The sequence below is a fragment of the Cricetulus griseus genome, chromosome 5, assembly GCF_003668045.3.
Source record: "Cricetulus griseus strain 17A/GY chromosome 5, alternate assembly CriGri-PICRH-1.0, whole genome shotgun sequence".
Lineage (NCBI taxonomy): Eukaryota > Metazoa > Chordata > Mammalia > Rodentia > Cricetidae > Cricetulus > Cricetulus griseus.
The window spans coordinates 114,464,951-114,486,323 of NC_048598.1; the positions used below are offsets into that span (position 1 = coordinate 114,464,951).

The following is a 21,373-nucleotide window of genomic DNA, read 5'->3' on the forward strand; positions in this document are numbered from 1 at the left end:
AAATGAAGGGAAATATTAAGTTAGAAAGAATATCTTCTGCCATAGGGTGCCTCTCTTGTCACAATTGCAGTTAATCCTAAGAAGAGAAAGCTTGCAGTCCGTACTTCAGGTGTTATTGTATCAGTCCACACCTTAATCTCTGACCTTTGTGAGTGGGGAACAAAAACAAAATAATACAGCAGAAAAATGCTTCAAAATCATTGAACTGGATAATTTAAATGGAATAACCATGACTTGGGTCAAGGACTGTGAAAATAATCCAAAAGTCTATTATGAAGACATTCATGGAACTTGAATATATACTTGTAAAGTCTAGATGTACTGAGGTTACAGGTTTTGATTTTGATGACTTACATTAACTTTCTAAGGGAAAGACTTTGTTGGGAAATAACTCACACAAAATTTGTCAGGAGTAGAGGGACTGATGCCAGCAATTTATTCTCAAACATTTTGGGATGATACCTACTTATATGAATGTATACATGTGATATATTTAAGTAGACTCTCAAAAAACCTGGGTTTTTCAGTATATTTTACAGTCACATATTCACATACATGTAAAAGGTTCCAGGCTTATAGTGCTTTAAATGAACTAGCTTTCTAGCTTATGATTATGTAAAACTTGTATTCCTTAGATAGAAACCCTACTTGAAACTTTGAATTTGAGGGTTCAGGAGACAGTTCAGTTGAGAAAATGCTTGTCTCACAAGCAAGAAGATCAGAGTTCAGATGCACAGAGCCCATAGGTTTAGAGGTACACACCTATAATTTCAGCACTAGTGAGTCAGAGAAAGGAAGATCTGTGGGGTTTGCTGATTAGCAAGTCTAATCAGATCTTTCAGCTCTAGGTTCAGTGGAAAGTGAGGAAGATGTCCTCTGTCAACCTCTATCAACTATGACAGTTTGGGGAAAAATATCTAAGGCCTGCATATGTTGGGAACTGCAAAGGGTAGTTTGAAATATTTAATGAAATAATGAAAGTAAAGCACTGTTCAAATTTCTCAGTTCCATCTATCAAGTAGGCGTTGGGTGTTTGGGGCTAAAAAGGAAGCAAACAACAATGCTGGGTATGATTCTTTGTGTGTCAGTTTTGAATGAGGCTTTTCTCCAATGCATAGGATCTATCTTACTAGGTCCAATAAGGCAAATAACCCTCCTTCACTCATGTCTAGAGTTTTCATAAGTGAAAGCAGTACAGAAAGAGGATGATAGAATTGATATGAAAGGTGCTGGTATAGTGAACTCTTTATCAAGTTCAATAGTTACAAATGAACATTTGTTCAGTGTCTGACCCAGAGGGAATGGCAGGCAATTTGAAAATTGGCACTGCAGCAAAAATAAACTAAAGAATTACTTCAGCAATCCATGTGATAAAGGAAGCTATGTAATAGCATTTGGCAGTGGACCTAGAACAAATCTCTAAGTAAACAAATGAAGTCAAAACAAGAGAAGGCCATAAAGCAGACTGCATGCAAATAAAAACTGGAATTGGATTTTTTTAATGGCCACTGACACAAATATTTGTCCTTCAGTTGTACCTCCTTGTCCTTGAAAGACATTGGTTATAGTATTAATGGTAATTTAGGTGCATCGTCAAATACCATTTTAATGTTTTGGATATATATATATATATATATATATATATATATATATATATATATATGTGTGTGTGTGTGTGTGCATGTGTGCACATATCTGTTATCAAATAAGAATTTTTACATGTATAAATCATGGTTTTTAAAACCTATTATATGTAAATTTAAAAACATATTTTATATATGAATATACTCCCACAATATATTCTAATCAATTGACAAGATTACAAAACCCATAGGCTCTGTCCCAGGACAAAACAGAAACCAGAATCTTAGCAGCTCTTCCATCTTTTAAGCTTAAGTGTAGAAGTCACAAGTGGTACTGATGTTTAGAACTGCCTCCTGTTCTCTTTTAAACAGCCAATTGTTTGAGAATATCTGCTTGAGGCATCACACTTGACCCATTTGCTTCACCAGCTGTTTCTAAAAATATATTCACAGTTGACACCCTTTCAGTGTCCTTCAAAATTGCTTTTGCTGAGGGCCTTTCCCTGTTTCCACAAGGGAAGGCATAAAGATATGGAAAACAACATCTGCTGGGAGATCTTACAGCCTGGGGATGGATGGCAGTCATGATTCTTGTTGAAAGTGAACTCATCGAATACTACAGGGCTGAAGAGACTGGTGCATTATTCTGGAGTTGAGGTAACCAAATATGGTAATTCAATTAATACATTTCTGTGGTCTTTGGGACAGATGATCCCCCCATGGACATTTTCTGGACATACTATCACGGCAGAAAGAAGAGAAGGAGAAAGAAGTAGAGCAAGGTGCAATATAAAGTTGAGAGTGTGTATGTGTGAACTGTGTATTCGTGTGTGTGTGTGTGTGTGTGTGTGTGTGTGTGTGTGTGTGTGTGTGTGTGTGTGTGTGTGTGTTGATATCTTGCTTATACAAATGAAGCCTGGATGAAGGTCGAAGAATGGCGCTTGCCACTAGCTAACTATAGAGGCCTAGAATATCTGACAGACATTTCAGTGAACCCCGATAATATCTCCACATTTCCAAGAGTACACACATTTTAATTATTGTTGTCAACTGCCTTCTTTTTATCCATTTATTACATTTAACAAGTAGATGCACAGACGGGGTGTGGGCTGGCATTGAGACTATAGAGAGCACCCAGATGATGGGCCAAAGAATCATTCATATTCTACAGTGTCTGTTGAAGGCCACTTCATGTCCCACCTGTATATTTCTGGTTTCCAAGCACAGATTTTTCATCTTACTTGCAATGGGTTATTTATAGGATACCTTGTGCCCACTGCTGCAATGTGGCCACCTGGAGTACTCATGGACCATTTGTTACTTGATGAAGAGGACCAATCATAGAGAACTTGGGCATGTCCATCTATGGTACATCTCTACAGAGAATCAGCATTATTAGCTTTGGATGCTTCTATAAGCTTTACACATAAGGCATTACATCACAACTCAACTCAAGGAAATGAAAGAGTTATTTTATACATGTTTCTGGTTTAGTAGAGCTTCTGTGTATAAGTATCTGCAAGATTTCACTAATTAGATTACAAACAGAGATTATATTTTAAAATAACATGTTCTCCTCCTTTCTAATTACATATTCTACAAATATGCATTCTAGGTGATCAGTAAGGAAATAAAAATTGTCCACTGGCCATCACATAGAGATGAACACTCTTAGGTTACTGGTGATATATATATATAATATATATATATATATATATATATATATATATATATAATCCTTATACCCAATTCAGGATATAAAATAAACACTCTATAAACTTGATATGGCTCATTATAAGGCTAAATTAAATGTCATATTCTCAATGTTTAAATAACAACTTTTATGATTTCTTGTACAGATAATCCAAGAGACAGAATGAGAAAGAGATTGGAAAGCTCCAGAACAGACCCTGCAGTTGTTTTTGATATAGATATCATTCCTTACTGGGTATGGAGACCACAGTCTTTGACTTTATCTTGAACTAACAGGGATATTAGCTCCAATGAAGGGTAACTTGCCTCTCTACAATATCTTTTTTGTGCCCTGTAAACAAAATTCAGCTCGTAGCCTGATATTTACAGTCATAAATTATCTTTCCATGTTGTTTTAGTAGTTTATACTTTTTTACTATACTTTTGTTTATACCCTCATCTTGGCATTCTAAAACATTTATACTAGAGTGTTTGAAATTTCCTATTCAATTTCATGACCTTTGAATTTTTTCTTAACTTATAAAGTCTTCTTAAGTTAAAATACAAAGGTACCACCATTTAGGATAGTAAATTACTAGGACATCAGATAAATAAAACGTATTCTCTTAACTGCTCAATGCAGTTTTAAATACAGGTCTTCACTCTTCACAATTTATTAAATCTAGTGTGGCAACATAAAGAACATTAAAATCCACTTGTTTTCTTATTTTTGGATGCTTATTTACCTATTCACTAACTAACTTCACAGAAAAAAAAAACTATGAATCTAACAGAGTAGGCAATGTTTATTTTGCTATTTAAGAATGCTATAAATAGTAACAAAAATATAGCCATTGTGAAAATAGATTTTTTTAAAAAATTAAGACAATATTATGCTATGTACCCTAGTTTGGCTTAGAATTTCAATATGCTCTTGCCTCTATCTCTGATAGCTAAGAATACAGGGACACACCACATTATCAGGCTAAAAGACTCTGATTATGGCTATCAAATTTACAGGATGAATGTCAGAAACTTTGGAATCTCACTATATTGTCCTTCCTTCTCTTCTCTTACTGTGTGCTGGTGAAAACTTTGGGACAACCTGGTTCTCATTTCTATTTAAACTGAGGCATACTGGCCCTGTTTACCTAATAATATGTCCCCTGGGTAGGATGGTAACATTCTGGCCATGAAGAAATGTGACTAGAAAATGGTTATAAAATTCATCCCACAAGTGACTTCTGGTTCCACCAATTACCTCAACATTCACCTGCAACTTCTCAGTTTCCTCCATGACCAATAAAGCAGGGGATGTGACCACTGCATCTTTTCCTAGCTGGGGATGTGATCACTGCATCTTTTCCTGTGTGTCAACAATGCAAGAAAAAGAAAGTAGTAATTGTCACACATCCTCTCAGTTATCTCAGTAGAGTGAAACTCTTTGGTGGGGTTTTGTTGTTGTTTTGTTTATTTTTTATTGGTAAAATAACTTAGAATACAGATTAACAGCATTACAAACTAGCTCAATGACCTTGAGAAAAACCAATTTATGTTTGTACAGTTCAATGATGTTGCTTAAACAAAAATCATTAACAATAAACCACAAATTCTCAAATTAAAATTTTAAAGATATTAGTGGGCTTAATTTGATATTCAGGACCACTAATTGATGCTTTATCAGGAAATACTACTGAGAGTAATTCCAAATTTATGAAGGGTTAAAGATAAGGAAGAAAGAAACAATATTTTCTGTACCATTGCTTGACCTTTTTAGTTTGTTTGTTTTTGTTTTTGATCTTAAAAATAAGGTAGCTTTTTAAAAAAAGAATAATATTTTACATATTTAATTTATATGCTATTACTTGAAGGCATATTTCTTTATTGGAATTTATACTGCTGTATTTTACATGATTTTGATTGCTTAGCCAAGTTTTCAAAACTTAGAACATTATTATAGAAATGAATTAAAGGAGGAATAATTTCTTTTGGATCATGGTTTAGGGCAGTATTTATCAACCGTTTTAATGCTGTGACCCTTTAATAATGTCCCTTATGTTGTAGTGACTCCCAACTGTAATTTTGTTAGTTATGAAAATGCAGGATATCTGATATATGAACACTATGAAGGGTCATTCAACCACTAAAAGAGTCACAACACACATGTTGAGAACCACTGGTATAGGGTATTTCACCCAATGCTTGCCTTGGACATTTAGAAGTATAAGATATAAAATAAATGCTTTTGATGTCAATACAGAAAGAATTCCTGTCTATGTGCCCTCCCTACTCATCACTGTCTATGTTACTAAGAATGCTTTTTGTTTCTCTCTCACACTGTTTCCATAAAACACATAAAGCTACAAATCAAAGTGTGTGGGAGAAGTTCTCAGCACCTTGTAAACATTGTGTCTCAGTCAGTTATATGTTTGTCAGCTCAATAACCCACAGCCAAAGTCCAAGGAAGAATTGCCAGAAGGTGACACATTGTGTGGTCCTGAGTTCAAGGAAGCTCCTACAGAAGTTAGAAAACAGAGGAAGAGTGTAGCTGGTATTCCAGCAGAGACAGGTGGCTCAAAACATGGCTCTGCAAAAGGAAGAGTAACGTTTGAAGACCTAAAGGAGGACCTAATCCAGGAACTTAACATCACACTTAAGATTATGGTGTGTATATAACAATGGTAGGAATTGTCCTTCATGACCTTTTTATGTCTAATATTGTCTTGTGAATTCTCATGTGCACAGTGAAAAACTCAATACCTGTTTTTTTTTTTTTATTCACTATAAAGGGCATCATGTCTTATATAATTAAAAATACTTATAAAGACTATAAATAAACCTTTAACATTTTATTAAATTGGATAGGTTATGGAAGCCACAAGTTATAGAACTAGTTCAACAAGAAGAAAAATAATTTAACTATATCAGGAATCAAGGCACAGGCCAAGAAATTTGTCATTTTCTGAGTGTTGCATCTTTCAGTTCTTGCACACTGAGTTCATTCACACTGAGGAGAGATCTCTATGAAGAAAACCGTCTCCAGATCCTCTTACCCAATCACCTTTATCTAGATGCAGGTTGGCAATGTGGTCACTAGTATAAAGGTAGCTTCATGAAACTCAGTCACACTATCTGTGGCTCTTTTTGAGTTGTTAAAGCAATAGACCCTTTTAGTTCTTAGAGGGCATGAGAGACACCCTACTACCACCACACATACACAGAGACACTAAAATATTCATTCCCTGGCTCTTTACAGGAAAAACTTGGTGGCCTTCAGCTTGGGGTAATTAATGACAAATCTGAACATTTGGCAAAACAGCACCACAGCTCTCATTATATTTTGGTAAAATGGAGACTGCACTTCAATATAAAGAGACAGAATTCTAGGTCAGAGAACACTCTAACATTTTCAGGTGGACAAGGATCCCTTTTTAGGATCTGACTTCAGGGAACATCAGGACTAACAAAACTTGTAATTGGTACCTCAAATGCTATGCAGACCCCATTTCCCTTTGAAGAAAATTCTAAGTCAAGCAAATCCAGGTTTAGAAGGATGCTTTCTTCATGTGAATTTTAGCTCTTCAGAACTCCTTTTAATATTTTTTTCTTTCATAGAGAATGCATCAAGAAGCTTTATTTGATTGTTTTCTTCTTGTCTTTTGATAACTTTAGACGTGTAATACAATGAAATAAAAAACAAAGAAAACTAAAATGAATTGTCTGATTTTAGAGATGTCAAGAGTGCTTAGGAATCAGAAAGATTCTGAGGTAAAGACTTCTCATATACATACCCAGTATTTCTTTTCTTAGTTGTACCATCTAAATTAGTGTTCTAAGGGGGCATAATCATTTGTGAAAATAAAACAATCATATAGTTGTTTACTTACCCTTTCACTAAGAGCTACTCTTCATAGACCCTTCACATCAGTTAGAGATGGAAATCAAACCAAAAAAATGGTGTAACAAGCTAAAATCCCCAGGGCTCAAGTTATCATGTAGGAGACTTGAAAGGAGTGATCTTCACATAATTCTTAGTATTAACCCCAATACTTGAATACGTTTACCACATAGAAACCAGGAGATTTGTGTATGTGAATGTGTACGTGTGTGGGGAGTTGTGGGATCCTCCTGTGTATATGTTTGTCTTATTGGTTGATAAAGTGCTGCTGGCCAATAGGGAAGCAAGTTAGGCGGGACTAGAAGTCGAGGAGGATTCTGGGAAATGTAGTAAAAAGAAGTCTTTTGATTCAGGCAGGAAGTGACATAGCAGGCAGACTCAGAATATAAGCAGTGACAAGCAGGAAATCACTCTCTTCCTCTTCTCCCCCCTCTTTTCTCTGGAGCAACCATGTGAGCCCGACAAGAAAGGACACATTCTGCCGGTGTCCTCAATAAGATAAATTTCATAAAATATATAGATTAGTAATTATGGTTGATACTTAAGACAGAGATAACAGATAAGATAATCCTAGTCATTGGCCAGCAGAATTGTACCTAATATATGACTCTGTGTGTTATTTTGGAGCTCATGTGGTGGTGGGGCTCAGGTGGCTTGGCTGAAAGATTTATCATTACACCTATGTGTGCCTGTGTGTATGCATGTATGTACATGAAAGCCAGAAGTCAATTTCTGGGATCTTCCTTGATTAATTCCTACATTAGATTTTTCTTTATCTGGGAACCTCTTACTACAGCTGGAGTTCACTTATTTGACTCAACTAGATGGGCAAAAAGTCCTAAAATTTATTAGTTTCTGCCTCTCCAGCACAGGAATTACAGGAATATGATGCTGCTTCTAACATCTTAGGTATGTGGAAGGGATCTGAACTTAGGTCCTCATGCTTTGCCACAAGAACATTACTTATTGAGGCATCTCCACATGCCCTAGGGTAGCTTACTTTAACTATTGTTATTTGGATTGCTCTATGGTACATCATAACTAAACCATTGTCTATGTATTTCCTGATCATGTAATATACTTAACACTTGCTTTCACTGTTTTCTGAAAGGCAGCTACTTTACATGTAGTGGTTAATATGTATAAGACAGAAGATCACAGTGACTAGTGTGTAGGCTCTGGAGATAGTTGCTATGGGTTTAATTTCTTTTTTCTTTCTACTTACTGACTGGCCTTGGCCATTTGTTCAGTTTGTTTAGCCCTAACTTTGTCCAACTGGAGATGATAATAATCATGTATCTTTTTGAAATTGCTGCTATGACTGAGAATTTAAAATATAAATTACTCAATACTGTACTAAAATATCATGGTAACAGTAAGTACTAAATGAATAACTCATTGAGTAAAGGTTTAAAATTGTAAGAGGAGCACATTTGTAGCAGAGAGCCTTGACATCCCTTCAAGAGACCTTTCTTAGCTGTCATTGAAAGTTGACCACAGGGCAACCAAATCTCATATCAAATTAAGGTAATATTTTGTTCTCTCAGAAACCCAATCAAAGACTCTAGCTTGTCAAATTAGAAGAACTAATAAGTCCCAATGCTTTCTTTTTTTTAATTCCCGAATGTCTCACACTCTTTCGAAAAGCAATGCCTAACTATCTAACCATAAAATGACTTTTCTACAAGCTGCAGACATTTTCTTCAATACAATGATCCTCATGCTGTTTTAAATGTTAATATACTAGTTTACTCTATGAGAAAATGTGGAAGCAAAGGGCATTGACATATTTCATGGCTCAGCTGGTTAATTAACACACACTGATGGCTGTAACTAAAGAAAATTCATTATACTTTAAAATTTACAAAAACTCAAGTGGGTTATGGAATTGCATTTGTGGATAATGATCATGTGCTAATAATAGTATCTCCTACAAAATTTCAAAGTAGAAGAAGTAGAATTTGAAAGCCTAAGAAATAGTCTGTCTATTGTCAGCACTACAAGGAAGCATTGGGCAATCCATTTTTGTTTGTGTTTGTATGTGTGCACACTCAAATATGAACATGCATGTGCACATGTATGCAAAAGTGGAGACCAGAGAACAACCTCTGGTGTCATTCTACCTACAATAGGCACTATTTAATGTTTACTTTTATTTTTGATGCAAGATCCCTGATAGGTTTGAGGATTGCTGATTAGTTGATGCTGGCCAGCCAATAATTCCCCGGAATCAGCCTGTCTCTATCTCATCAGCATCACCACCTTGTCCAGACTTTTCACACACACACACACACACACACACTAACATCACACTAACACACACACACACTAACACACACACACACACACACACACACACACACACACACACACACACACACACATATTCTTCCGTATATTTATTCATTTGTTTTTATGTGAGCTCTGGCAACTGAATTCATGTCCTTGTGCTCAGAAAACAAGCATTTTACTGTCTCCCTGGTTCTCATAACTTACCTTTGAAGTCTCAAAAATTAGTCAAGGCAAATATGGAGACATGGGCATAGTTTTTTGTGTTGTTTCTCTTCAAGATACAAGAAGTAGCATTGTTTCACCACCTTTATTTGTCATTATTAGCATAATTGTGTATTTAACTTTCTTTTGAATATGTGCTGCTAAAGTATGGACTTCCTTGAGGCAACAGGGAAGCTGCACTCACACTAAGCTATACAAATCAACACACATTAATTCCTAGCCAATATGGGTTCTAATCTTCACCCTGCTACTTAGGTACATGAATGTGGCCTAGGCAAAAGCAAACATCAATCCTGATTTTCTCCAGTATAATCTGACCACAAATACTCCTATTACCACAGTAAATAAAATGCTGTTTAAGTAATATACTCAGCTATCCATGCAGACAGTGGGCCAGTGTTCTCCTAAATCCATTTTATGAGAGCTGACTGTTCCACTTCTAAGAACCTTGAAAGAATCTTGTTAAACTATGGCCACTCACCAAAGTTAAAATATACAAATTTACAAATATGGCATTGAAATAAAGACAATAAGAAATTAAAACTCAGCACTTCTCAACTATTTTACTATTACCAGTTTTCTGGAAGTTGCTGATCTCTGTCTTGTTTGTAGGGCAAAGAAATGACAAACATGTTAATGAGCAACACTGCCCAATTCTGAGTATAATGCTTGTTTCTTAAAAACGTCCTATGTGGAAATACGCTACACTACATAAACCTAGAACACTATATTGGCCTCTGTGGGAGGGTGTGTGCATGTACATTTTGTGTGTGTGTGTGTGTGTGTGTGTGTGTGTGTGTGTGTGTGTGTGTGTGTGTGTGTTTGTGTGTGTGGCTGTGGCTATGGCTGTGTGTGTGGCTGTATATGTGTGTGACTGTGTGGCTGTGCAAATGCCATGGTGTATGAGTATCAAGTCAGAACAGCTGGTTCTCTCCATCTACCATGTGGGTCCCAGGGACTGAACTCAGATAGTCAGTCTTGGTGGCAAGCACCTATATCTACTGAGTCATTTGCTGCCACCCCCCAGTTTTTAAACACTGACAGCAAACAGTTGTATTTGGCTTATAAACTACACTGTTCCTTCCTTTCCCTTTCCCCTGCCTTGTTTCCTTTCTAGTTTTCCCTTTGCCTCCCTCTATCTTCCTCATTGACGACCTCTCATCTTTTATCTGTAATTTAGCTTCTCAGAGGCTATTCACTTTGCTTTACTGTTTTCCTATTACCCTAAGAAAACCAATCAGTTTTTCCTAGCCTGTTAGCAACAGCTCATCATAAACCACATAGCTTCATTTACTTTCTCTTCTGCAGACCCAAGCCAGGTTTTTCATTGTATGACAATTATTTTTCAAACCTAACAGCTACTACCCATTTTATACCAGTATTACATTCCCTCACTTGAACCTTAAGAGAAAAGGAATAATGTTGTTCACATAATACCATTTTCATACTGCCCACATCAAATGCCTAAATCTTTCCAAGATATGAATCAAATTTTCTGGAAAACCATAGAGCATTGTTCAGGCACAGCACAGTTCATAGGGTACATTCTTCTACATTGGTGTCAAGGAATTTAGACTGTCCTCAGAAACATAGCTATTACACATGTTCTTTGATATGATGAAATAAAGGATTTGGTACCAAGTCAAACTAAACTGTTGGCGTTTTAATGCTTCCGTGAATATATATATATATATATATATATATGTATATGTATATGTATATATATATATATATATATATATATATATATATATTTCCTAACCCTAACCCTATACCAATACATATATGTGTGTGTGTGTGTGTGTGTGTAATATAATTTGACGTAGAAAGATCAAAAGATAATCTTACTTCACAATATACATGGGCGTTTGTAACCAATAAGCACACCAAGCTTAGGTTCCCTCATCTGTAGATCTCTTGCTGAACATATTTTTTAATTTATGATAAAGTATGTAAGCAAAACATGTTTTAGGATAGAATATATGTAAATTTCCATGAATGCCTCACCAAGTTAGGGACAGGCTCTGCTCTGTGCATCGGAAATGAGGATGTTCTTTCTTACCATCCTCCAAAACAATCTTCTCTTGTTTGTCTCTGAAGAAAAGGTTCTAACTAGAAGAAGGCTGATGGTCTATGGGGAAAAAAAAACTCTCGGGAAATTAGCACTTCCTTCAACAATAAGCCAATTTAACCATGTCAAAGACATCAACAAGGGTTTATTATTGTTGTTTGAACATTTGTATTAGTTTCCCACTGTAAGTTTCCCCTTGTTAATCAAGAAAAAGTGCAACTTAGGCCTTCCAGATGCAAACCATTATTACCAGCCATACAATTCAAATAAATTTTCATTTTGCTTCTTTGTGAAGTTCCCTAGGGGTAAGGTTAACAGTAGAGACAACAGGGGAGTGAGAAATAAAGGCAGAGGACTTCAAACCACATATTACAAACAGAGAACAGAATCACAGAACAGCACCATGACAGTAGACTGGTAGACAAGATGGCCAGACAAAAGACACATGCTTGACTGCTATGCCAAGGAAAGAAGATATCAGAACAAAACCATACAGAGATGCTGGTAGAGCAGCTCTTAAGGCTGCAGGGGCCCAATAGAAATAAACACAAGAATGAGAACCCATGACATTACAACTGCAAAGGAAAGTTATCCCCACAACTCAGACATGGAACTTGCTGGGTTAGCTGGGATGTGACACTTGAATGAAATACAAGATGGCTTTATAACAGCTCATGCACTGGTGATGGAGGCCACAGTTAGTTGAGTACTACAAAACAGTCACAGCATGCCACACAATGATCTTAGGCTTGTCCAGAAATAAAAGATAAAACACATATCCTGCATCTGCAATAAAATTCTTTTTATGCCATCTGAAATTTGTGGGGACTGGATTGTTTTTGTTTATAATTTCTGCATGTCTTTCTTTTTATTTCTTATCCCTGGCTCATTTGTGTATCTTTTTAATCAATTACAGCATCAATTACGGGGGGGGAGGAGTGAAGGCAGGTGGTCTGTGCAGATATAAGGAGAAATTAAAACAAGCGGGAGAGGAAGGAAATCAAAAGGGAAAATATGAATAGAAGGAGGGAGAGGAAACATAGTATTTCATTCTTTGGTACACAACTTTCTTGGATTTTGTTGAGATTTGTTTTGCTTTGAGAAATATATTCAAGGGATGTACTAAAAGGGATGGGGAGTCAACACAAGGATGGCAAGAAAAGATTTTGTTGCCTTTTTGATTTTTATATCTAAATATTTCTCAGTGTTTAAAAATAATGATTAGAATGATTTTAATTATTCATAAAATTATAGCAATGAATCAAAAATATCCATAATGGTCAAAATGCTAATATGAATTAAAACAAAATAAATTGAACCACCAAAAATTCATGCGGCACAAGATGAGGTGAAACGACAGAAAATGTTTTTTGAAATATACAAGATACATATCTATTTATATATATATACACAGGGATGTGCATATATGGATAGATATATCTGTATAATATTTTTCTTTCCACCCTTCCCAAGGATAACTGAATCATGGAATTACCATTATAATTAGGATAAAGAAAATCAAACCTAAATAAAATTGAACATGCTTGGTTTACCGAGTTAAAACAGGATCATGCATGTCTATATTGGCTGATGCTGGTTAAAAGTGATGGTGTGAATTTCTGTGTAACCACATGACTGATGGTAGGGGCTATTAATCTCCACTTACATTAGTCTGACATCATTTAGACTATACATTATATATGAAATAACAAGCATTTTGGTATAAACACACTGCATTTCTATATATACATGCACCGTGTGCATGTACTTGGAGTTTATGAGAAAAAATAATACAGAACAAAAACTAAATGAAAAGAAACCCACAAAACTTTTCCTTTAAAATCCACCCCCTTCCTTTTTTTTAAATTTATACATCTGAAAGAGGATTTGCTTAATGATTCTAGCAAGCTCTTTCCTTAGCCTCCACTTGCATTGGCATTTGAAATCAGGAAGTTCTTGATTTGGGCATGATATTCTTTCTTTCTTTCTTTCTTTCTTTCTTTCTTTCTTTCTTTCTTTCTTTCTTTCTTTCTTTTTGGTTGTTTTTTCGAGACAGGGTTTCTCTGTGTAGCTTTGGAGCCTATCCTGGCACTTGCTCTGGAGACCAGGCTGGCCTCGAATTCACAGAGATCCTCCTGTCTCTGCCTCCCGAGTGCTGGGATTAAAGGCATGTGCCACCAATGCCCGGCTTTTTTTTTTTTTTTTGGATATTCTTTCTTTAACATGGACATCTGCATCCTGACCTTCAGATATGCTTTGGTTCTAGGTCATCTTACACAAATATTCTTCAAATTAAATTTTTAGCACTGAGTAATACAGTCAAGATTAATGAAAAGTTATCTAAAGTGTCTCTAAGCCAAGGTACGTGTGCTTCTTAGAGTGAGTTCAACCAGAGTTGGAGGGGTGTATACAATTCATTGTGTCAGAGAAATCTCCCAAATATGTGGATAATAAACTCCACAATTCTGCTCATTGTCAACATGGTTTCTAGGCTTCTGTTCTTTGCTTTCTCTTTGTTTCCTTGTTTCCATATTTGCATTTCCTAATAGACTGTGAACTGGGTGGTATCTGGTGTCACTTTTGTTTTCCCAACACCTTTTCTAGTGTCTACATAGAGAAGCTCATGAAAATGTTGTATAAATAAATGACTTGTCAACTTTTAAACAGAAGGGCTTGCACTCACTGATTTTTATGCTTCCTTTTCTTCAACACTACCCTAATTCTTGGGTAATAAAGTTGAATACAGACATATTTTTATTTATAAATTTTGTTACTAAATGTACTTATGTGATGGAATTCAAAATAGCAGGCAATGCACAGATAATACATTTTATGTATTTCATCTAAGAGCGATTGCTTACTAGAAAATTATCAATCAATTCCTATATCTTTATTATTTAAATTTGTATTCCTCAACCTTGCAAATACTATAAAATATATTTATATAAAACAGATTATAGCTATCACAGTTAATGTTCAGTGGCTAGCACATTTGCACTTTTATCCTCTGTAGGGTCTGGACTCTATGGTACCTCACACTTTGTTAGGAAATTATGGTCTTATCCTTTTAGCTGTGGTTTCCACTGTGCTCCAGCAAATAAAACCTCTAATGATTTGTAGAGCTAGGGACAACTCAGTATCAGGTTTTCCTATTATAAATATCTCACAGAAGTATTTCAAATAAGATAAGATTAAGACCTTTAATTTAATCCAGTCAGAAGGCATAACTACAGTGGGCTACTTGTGTTATGCTAAGTTTCAATTGCATTTAATCTTATTTGTGTCTTTCAGGGGCTGAAAAAGTGAGATGCAGAAACTAGGCCACAAATGACAAACCCAGGGATGTTAGATCTGAGGAGCACAGATACAGCTGAGAACCACTTTGGGAACAGTCATCTATCACCTAGTACCATCATCTCTTTCAATGTTCTCCTTGGTCTTGAGAAACTTCTGCAGTCTAGAAAAGGAGTTTCTGACAGATTGATTGATTGATTGATTGATTGATTGATTGATTGATTGGTGAATATTTCCTCTCAACTTCCTGCCCTCTGGCGGAAGTACCAACTGGGAGTTGATCAGGTGACATTTAACTAAAGCAAAGGCGAGTAAATTGACAATCAGAAAATCAAGCCTCTTAATAATGGTGGAGGAATTAATATAGTTGTTAAGTTTCACCTGGCTCTTCTCTGGAGCCACAGGTATTTCTGGTTATTTCACTTCTGCCTGCCAACCTGATCACCAATACTTTTGAAAGTTAATCCAGTTTATACAAATCCCATATCTAATGTCAAAAAAAGCCAACCCAAGGAGATCTCTAATTTGATGTCATGTCTGTTATGAAGAGTAGCAACAGCGAAGAGGGAAAGTGAAGATATGTAAAGTCAATTTCATGAAATCCTCTGTGTTTCAAAACCCATGTCCACATTTTTATTACAAATATGAATTTATTAAAGGTCTTAATTGCATTTTGACTATGTGATCCGTGAAGGACTCCCATTACCTAAGGATGAATTGAATCCTGAGCACCTCACCTCAACACAACTGTAGTCCTAAAGGACAGAATTGTGTGCAATGAAAAGTCAGAAATGTTAAATACTGACCTTTGCAAATAATACCTCAGCATTTATAGTTTAGGAGTTAAAAATCCTGGCTTGCACATTTATATAGATAACAGTTAATCAAAAAGTTGTCTGGAATTATTATTATTATTATGATTATCAATATTATTAATTATTTGGGGTTTTTGAGACAGAGTGTAGCCCTGACTATCCTGGAATTTGCTCTGTACATCAGGCTGGCCTCAAACTCACAGAGATCCATCTGCTTCTGCCTCCCAAGTGCTGAGAATAAAGGTATTTACAACACTCTAACATGATTTTAGTTTTCAAATACTCAGTTCTGAGTGGTTGGAAGAATTCAGAAAAATACAGGGGTCCAAAAAAGGCTTAATTCTCAAGACAGGGGCTGGGGGACGGACTGACAGGGGGGAATAGAAATAAATATTTTGAAAGGTAGAATTTGCTTTTTTGGTTTTTTTGTTTTTGTTTTTTTTCTGCATTTTTATTTAAATGAGAAACAAAATTGTTTTACATGTCAATCCCATTTCCCTCTCTCTCCCCAGTCTGGGGGCCAAAAAGAAAAAAAAGGAATGTTAAAAAACAAAATTAGAAAGAAGACATGTTTATCCTTCATGGTGAGTTACATTATTCCAGGCAGAAAGGATCAATACAATTTTCTACTAAGCAGTCCACTTAGCTCTTACAGAGGAAGAAATCTATCCTCAACTTTATTAATGTATTCTTTGCTGTGTTCTCTCTATCTCTTTCTTTTTTTGCTTTTTCGAGACAGGGTTTCTCTGTGTAGCTTTGGAGCTTATACTGGCGCTTGCTCTGGAGACCAGGCTGGCCTCGAACTCACAGAGATACGCCTGCCTCTGCCTCCCGAGTGCTGGGATTAAAGGCGTGAACCAACACTGGACGGCATCTGCTGTGTTCTCTTGAAGATAACAGTAATTTAGAAATTTTGTATAACATCCCTTCTCCATATTATTCAAAAATATTGTCAATGAATTTCCCTTCTCTGGATTGCAATAAAATAAAAACATACATGTGATCACTAAAGATCAAGTGAACTTAGTTTGGAGCCATTAAAGTTGGGCTGTTCAAATTCAACCTCAAAAGGCAGTAACTATTATCAGTCTGGGGATCTATGGGCCCCTTGATTTTGAGATGTGGAAAGTCCTTTACTGGGAGCTATGGAAATGATTTTTGAGAGGGTATAATTAGAGGAAAGATGGAAGATGGCAAAGTAATTCAAAATGGCTATGCTTTTATTTCAATGGGTTAAATGGAGGTATTTGATAAATATTGCTCTGTATGCAGTTATCACTACTAAAAAATAGAGAAAACCAGAGAGAGAATATTCAAATGATCCTAACTGAAGTCTAGGTATCTTAAACTAGTCATCAAGAAAACTGCTAATTGGATGTATACCATACATATATTGAGTTCTTAGCATCAAATACACACCCAAAATGCACATGTGTCCTCAATCAAATTTGTGGAATTGCGTTAAACCGGAGAATTGGTTTTTGTAGCAAGGTGTATTGCTTTACTTTACTCTATACACTTTTGAAAAGCATTAGAACAGAAAAGACTAGAAGATAGTGATGCATCATGTTGTCCGTAAATGGTCGGTATTATATAGTAAGTAAATGAAATAAATAGATTCATGTTTAATAAAACTTTGGTGCCAAAGTTTATTTCCAAATCACTTAAAGAAAATATGATAAATAAAGTCACATTAACTTTCCATTCATAGAGCTAAACCCCTGAAAGGACAAATTATACTATAGAATGGTAAGGCCAAGTTATGTATGGATACCTTTAAGTTACTAAGGACAGAGGGCCACAGAACTTCCTGAATCCAGAGCCACTTGCAAGAAACCAAGCAGTCAGCATTTACCAAAATCGGAACTGTGCTTAATCATTTTGGGGTAAGAAATTGAAGTTTTAAATCTTTGATACATTACTTTTCTCATGAAGCATACATTTCTCAATAATTACAAAGAGAAAACATTCAGTGGATTGTCTTTTTTAAAAAGTTGAAAAAAATAAAGCAACCCAAGGATCAAGTGGAAATTTTATCTATTTCTTTTAGCCTTTGTAGAAACAAGACAAGGCTTTTACTTTTATTAAACATACACAGAAATTCGATGATATCTGTTCTCTATTATATACATATAAATGTTTAGCTTACAGTAAATCTAAAAACAGACAACTTGGGAAAGTTGAGAGGAGAGAGTCAGGGATGGCAGTTACCTGCTGGACACCATATCATATATAGCTCACTATACAGGAGTACCAGAAAATATCAAAATGTATCTGTGTCCAAATGGGGAACACACTGAGACTGCCAATGCCAAAGTCAGCTTAACTTTAGCAGGCGATACATTTTGAAGCATCACAGCTGTTAACATGGCATAGTTTGGTACTAATTTTGTATTTCTTATACTGTATCACTTCACGAATTCTCTAGACATACAATGAACAAAATTAGTATAAATGTAATACCATGTTAACTGCTGCTGAAATCCCATGGAAAATAATTTAGGTTATGTATTTATTTAAGCCACTTGTGATCACAACAAGTCTGGTGACTCATGTGGTACCCACCAATCATTTTGCCTCCATGCTAAGTATATGGCTTAAAAACAAAAGGCCTTATTCAAGTGGGGGCTTCTCATGCTCTTTGTCCCTGTCAATCTCATAGTTGCCACTGGCAACTGAACAATTGTGATAGTGATTTCAGTGCATAATCTGGGCATGCAAATGTGCAAAGTTAGGGTGCATATTGTGCGTTTTTCTAGGTATCAAAGACTTAAATTTCCCTAAGCTTTAATCGCTCTTTCCATGGGATTTGATGCTATTGTGGTAAATTAATATTTATATATGTATGCAGATACATATATAGATATAGGAAATGCACACACATTAACACACTATAAAATATATATAAAGCACATGAACAATCACATATATGTATGTATTGGGGTTTTTGCAAATGAAAAAAGAAGCAAGCAAAACAAGACTGACCTGACCTACCTGTACTTGGTTCACATTCGACAAAGTCTTCGTCATCACTTGAACATTCAGCAGATGAAACAAGGTCATCTGATGTGGGCTATTGATGTTAACAGAACATGGAAGGGCAGAGGGAAGAGAGAAAACAGAGGCAGATAAAGAAATAAATACATTAAATCTTTGTTTTTTATTGCCACTTCTAATTGCTACTGACGTTTCTCTGGTCAGTATTATTTGTATGGTTCTCCTATAAAGCTGCAGCCATCAAAATAGCTGCAGAGATTCAAGGCTATCCTACTTCAGAAGATCACAGTGCTGTCCACTTTGAATTCTGGATGAGGAATAAGATGGAAAGGAATTGCTTGCCATGAATGGCCATTGGATGGGCCCAGCCAACACCACACTCTCCTTGCTTTGAAAGGGATTGAGTGCATATGGAACATGGTCTCATATGAGCCGTTGGGGGCTGTGAATCTATAGGCAGTATAATTAATGAACACTGTGCAATGCTATTCATTCAGCACAGCATAATAGCTTCTCTTGCTTGCAGCGATTCCTTCTCATAATTGCTGCAATTAGCTGAATTAGTAATGTGGACCAGCAGAGTGATACTTCACAACAGCTCCTGGACAAGGGTAAGGCTCTTGCCGAAGAGAGCAGAACAAATTCTCACCACAACACTAGTTCACCTTAAATCCGTTTATTTTTTTTAAATCATGCAGAAACTTCCCAATGCTGTGTAATTTGTTAGCGGAAAAACACAGGACTGTGGGCATTGGCTGGAAAGTGGACCCGTGGCACACAATTGGTAAGAATAAGTAATGTGCATAACACAAATTACAAGTGTAACAAACACTAGTGTAAGAATGATGAGGGATTAAATGGCTTACACACTAAACTGCAAACATATTTTGGTCTTTATATATAAAAATACCCAGTGAATTGTAGGTTTTTAATACATGCACATTTCTTTTTTTAATGTCAGTAACATTGACTGAATTGCTGACTTTATTATTCCCAACCCATTGATGTCTGGATCTACAGTCAAGAGAAAAGGTAATAACGAAATGTCTTCTTTGTCTTTTGAAGAAGCATTATAAGCCAATTGCTATGATTGGTATTTGTGCATTCTCATTAAATACAACTGGCCAAATCATCCATTGGGATAGAGAAGTTACGTTTAAAAAGACTAAAGGTCAGAGATGTTAGCTGACTTGTTGAGGGACACACAGCTAGTAAGACACAAAGTGATGACTTCCAAGATACATTATGACTATGCTTGTGGCACATCACAGTCCTTTCTATCCCCTGTCTTACAGATGGGGCGGTTCCATTGTGATACCCCACACCTCAGGACAGGACTTCATTTGGATATTGGGTCTTAATGAGATACTTCAGTCCAAATAAAATTATCAGGATGGCTCTGAATACAGTAGGATTGTTGTCTCTCTAAAAGGAGGAATTTGGGGCAGGGACATAGAAAGGGAGGAGTCTACCTTAGAAATGCAGAATAGAGGTGGGCACCTACAAGTCAGGGAGAGAGGTCACCAAGAACAGCTTTGTGCTGACGCCTTGGCTTCAGACCACCAGCCTTCAGAATTCTGCAGGAAAGTATTTCTAGTGTTTGAGCCCTTCAGTCTGTGGTACTTTGTTACCTCAGCCCTAGCAGACAAGCCCATATGACACCTCAGATGGTTAGTGTTTCCAAAGGGTGCCCTCTTTTTAAGTACACATATCAATTGAAGGATGGTCAGAAATAGGAAAAACAAAAAAGAACAACAGTGGAAAACACACACACACATCTCAGTTCCCCACACTGCAGATCTCTCTTCTAAATCTGAGAGGAACATATTCTATCCCCTTTGCATCTGAAAGGTAGAAGACGAGCAATTTGAAATGACCCCCTCCCTAATTATATGCTACTAAATGACACTGTGCCAGCACCTGTATCCAGACAAATTATTCCTTGTGTCAGAAAAATAATACTTCCTTAATTCATGTTCCTCTAAGGACACCAAATACAAGTCTACTTCCCACTGCTTAGGGAAGGGGAGTGATGAGGATAAACATTTAACTGCATGAGCAGAGAAAACAACTAGCTGAAGAGAGTGGGGCATGGTTTACTGATTCAGCTAGATATAGTCTCATGGTTGATACGTACAGAGCAGAACTATGGACTTCTGTCTTTAAATAAAATGCAGTAACCCTCCGTGTGTGTGTGTGTGTGTGTGTGTGTGTGTGTGTGTGTGTGTGTGTGTGTGTGTATGTGTGTGTGTGTGTTTGTGTGGTGTATTTTTCCATAACCACAATCATATTCCACAAAAATGTTTGTCAATGGAGAATAGTTAAAACTCACACAAAAAAATAGGCATCTGAACATTCAAGACTCATGACTATTAAGTATTTAGAGTTTGTTCTGTCCAGGCTTCATCTTAAGTGGTTATCACATGTTAAAACTCTTTGAAGATTCATAATAATCAAGGGAGTTGACATTTGTGATGATGACATCTGCTGTGTTTCCACCCACCATCCA

The 21,373-nt window shown here is 36.2% G+C and overlaps 1 protein-coding gene across 9 annotated transcripts in view; it reads right to left on the reverse strand.

The window, feature by feature from the left end:
* Nrxn3 (neurexin 3) overlaps positions 1-21,373 on the reverse strand; it is a 1,486,512-nt gene that overhangs the window by 35,161 nt on the left and 1,429,978 nt on the right. For 7 of the 9 annotated variants that reach the window (XM_035445726.1, XM_035445725.1, XM_035445727.1 and 4 more), the window contains one exon: positions 18,862-18,940. In XM_035445726.1, coding sequence (XP_035301617.1) covers positions 18,862-18,940 — 79 coding nt within the window. Of the gene's footprint in view, positions 1-18,852; positions 18,941-21,373 lie in introns of all 9 variants that reach the window. The other 2 variants (XM_035445733.1, XM_035445731.1) reach the window with 1 other exon arrangement.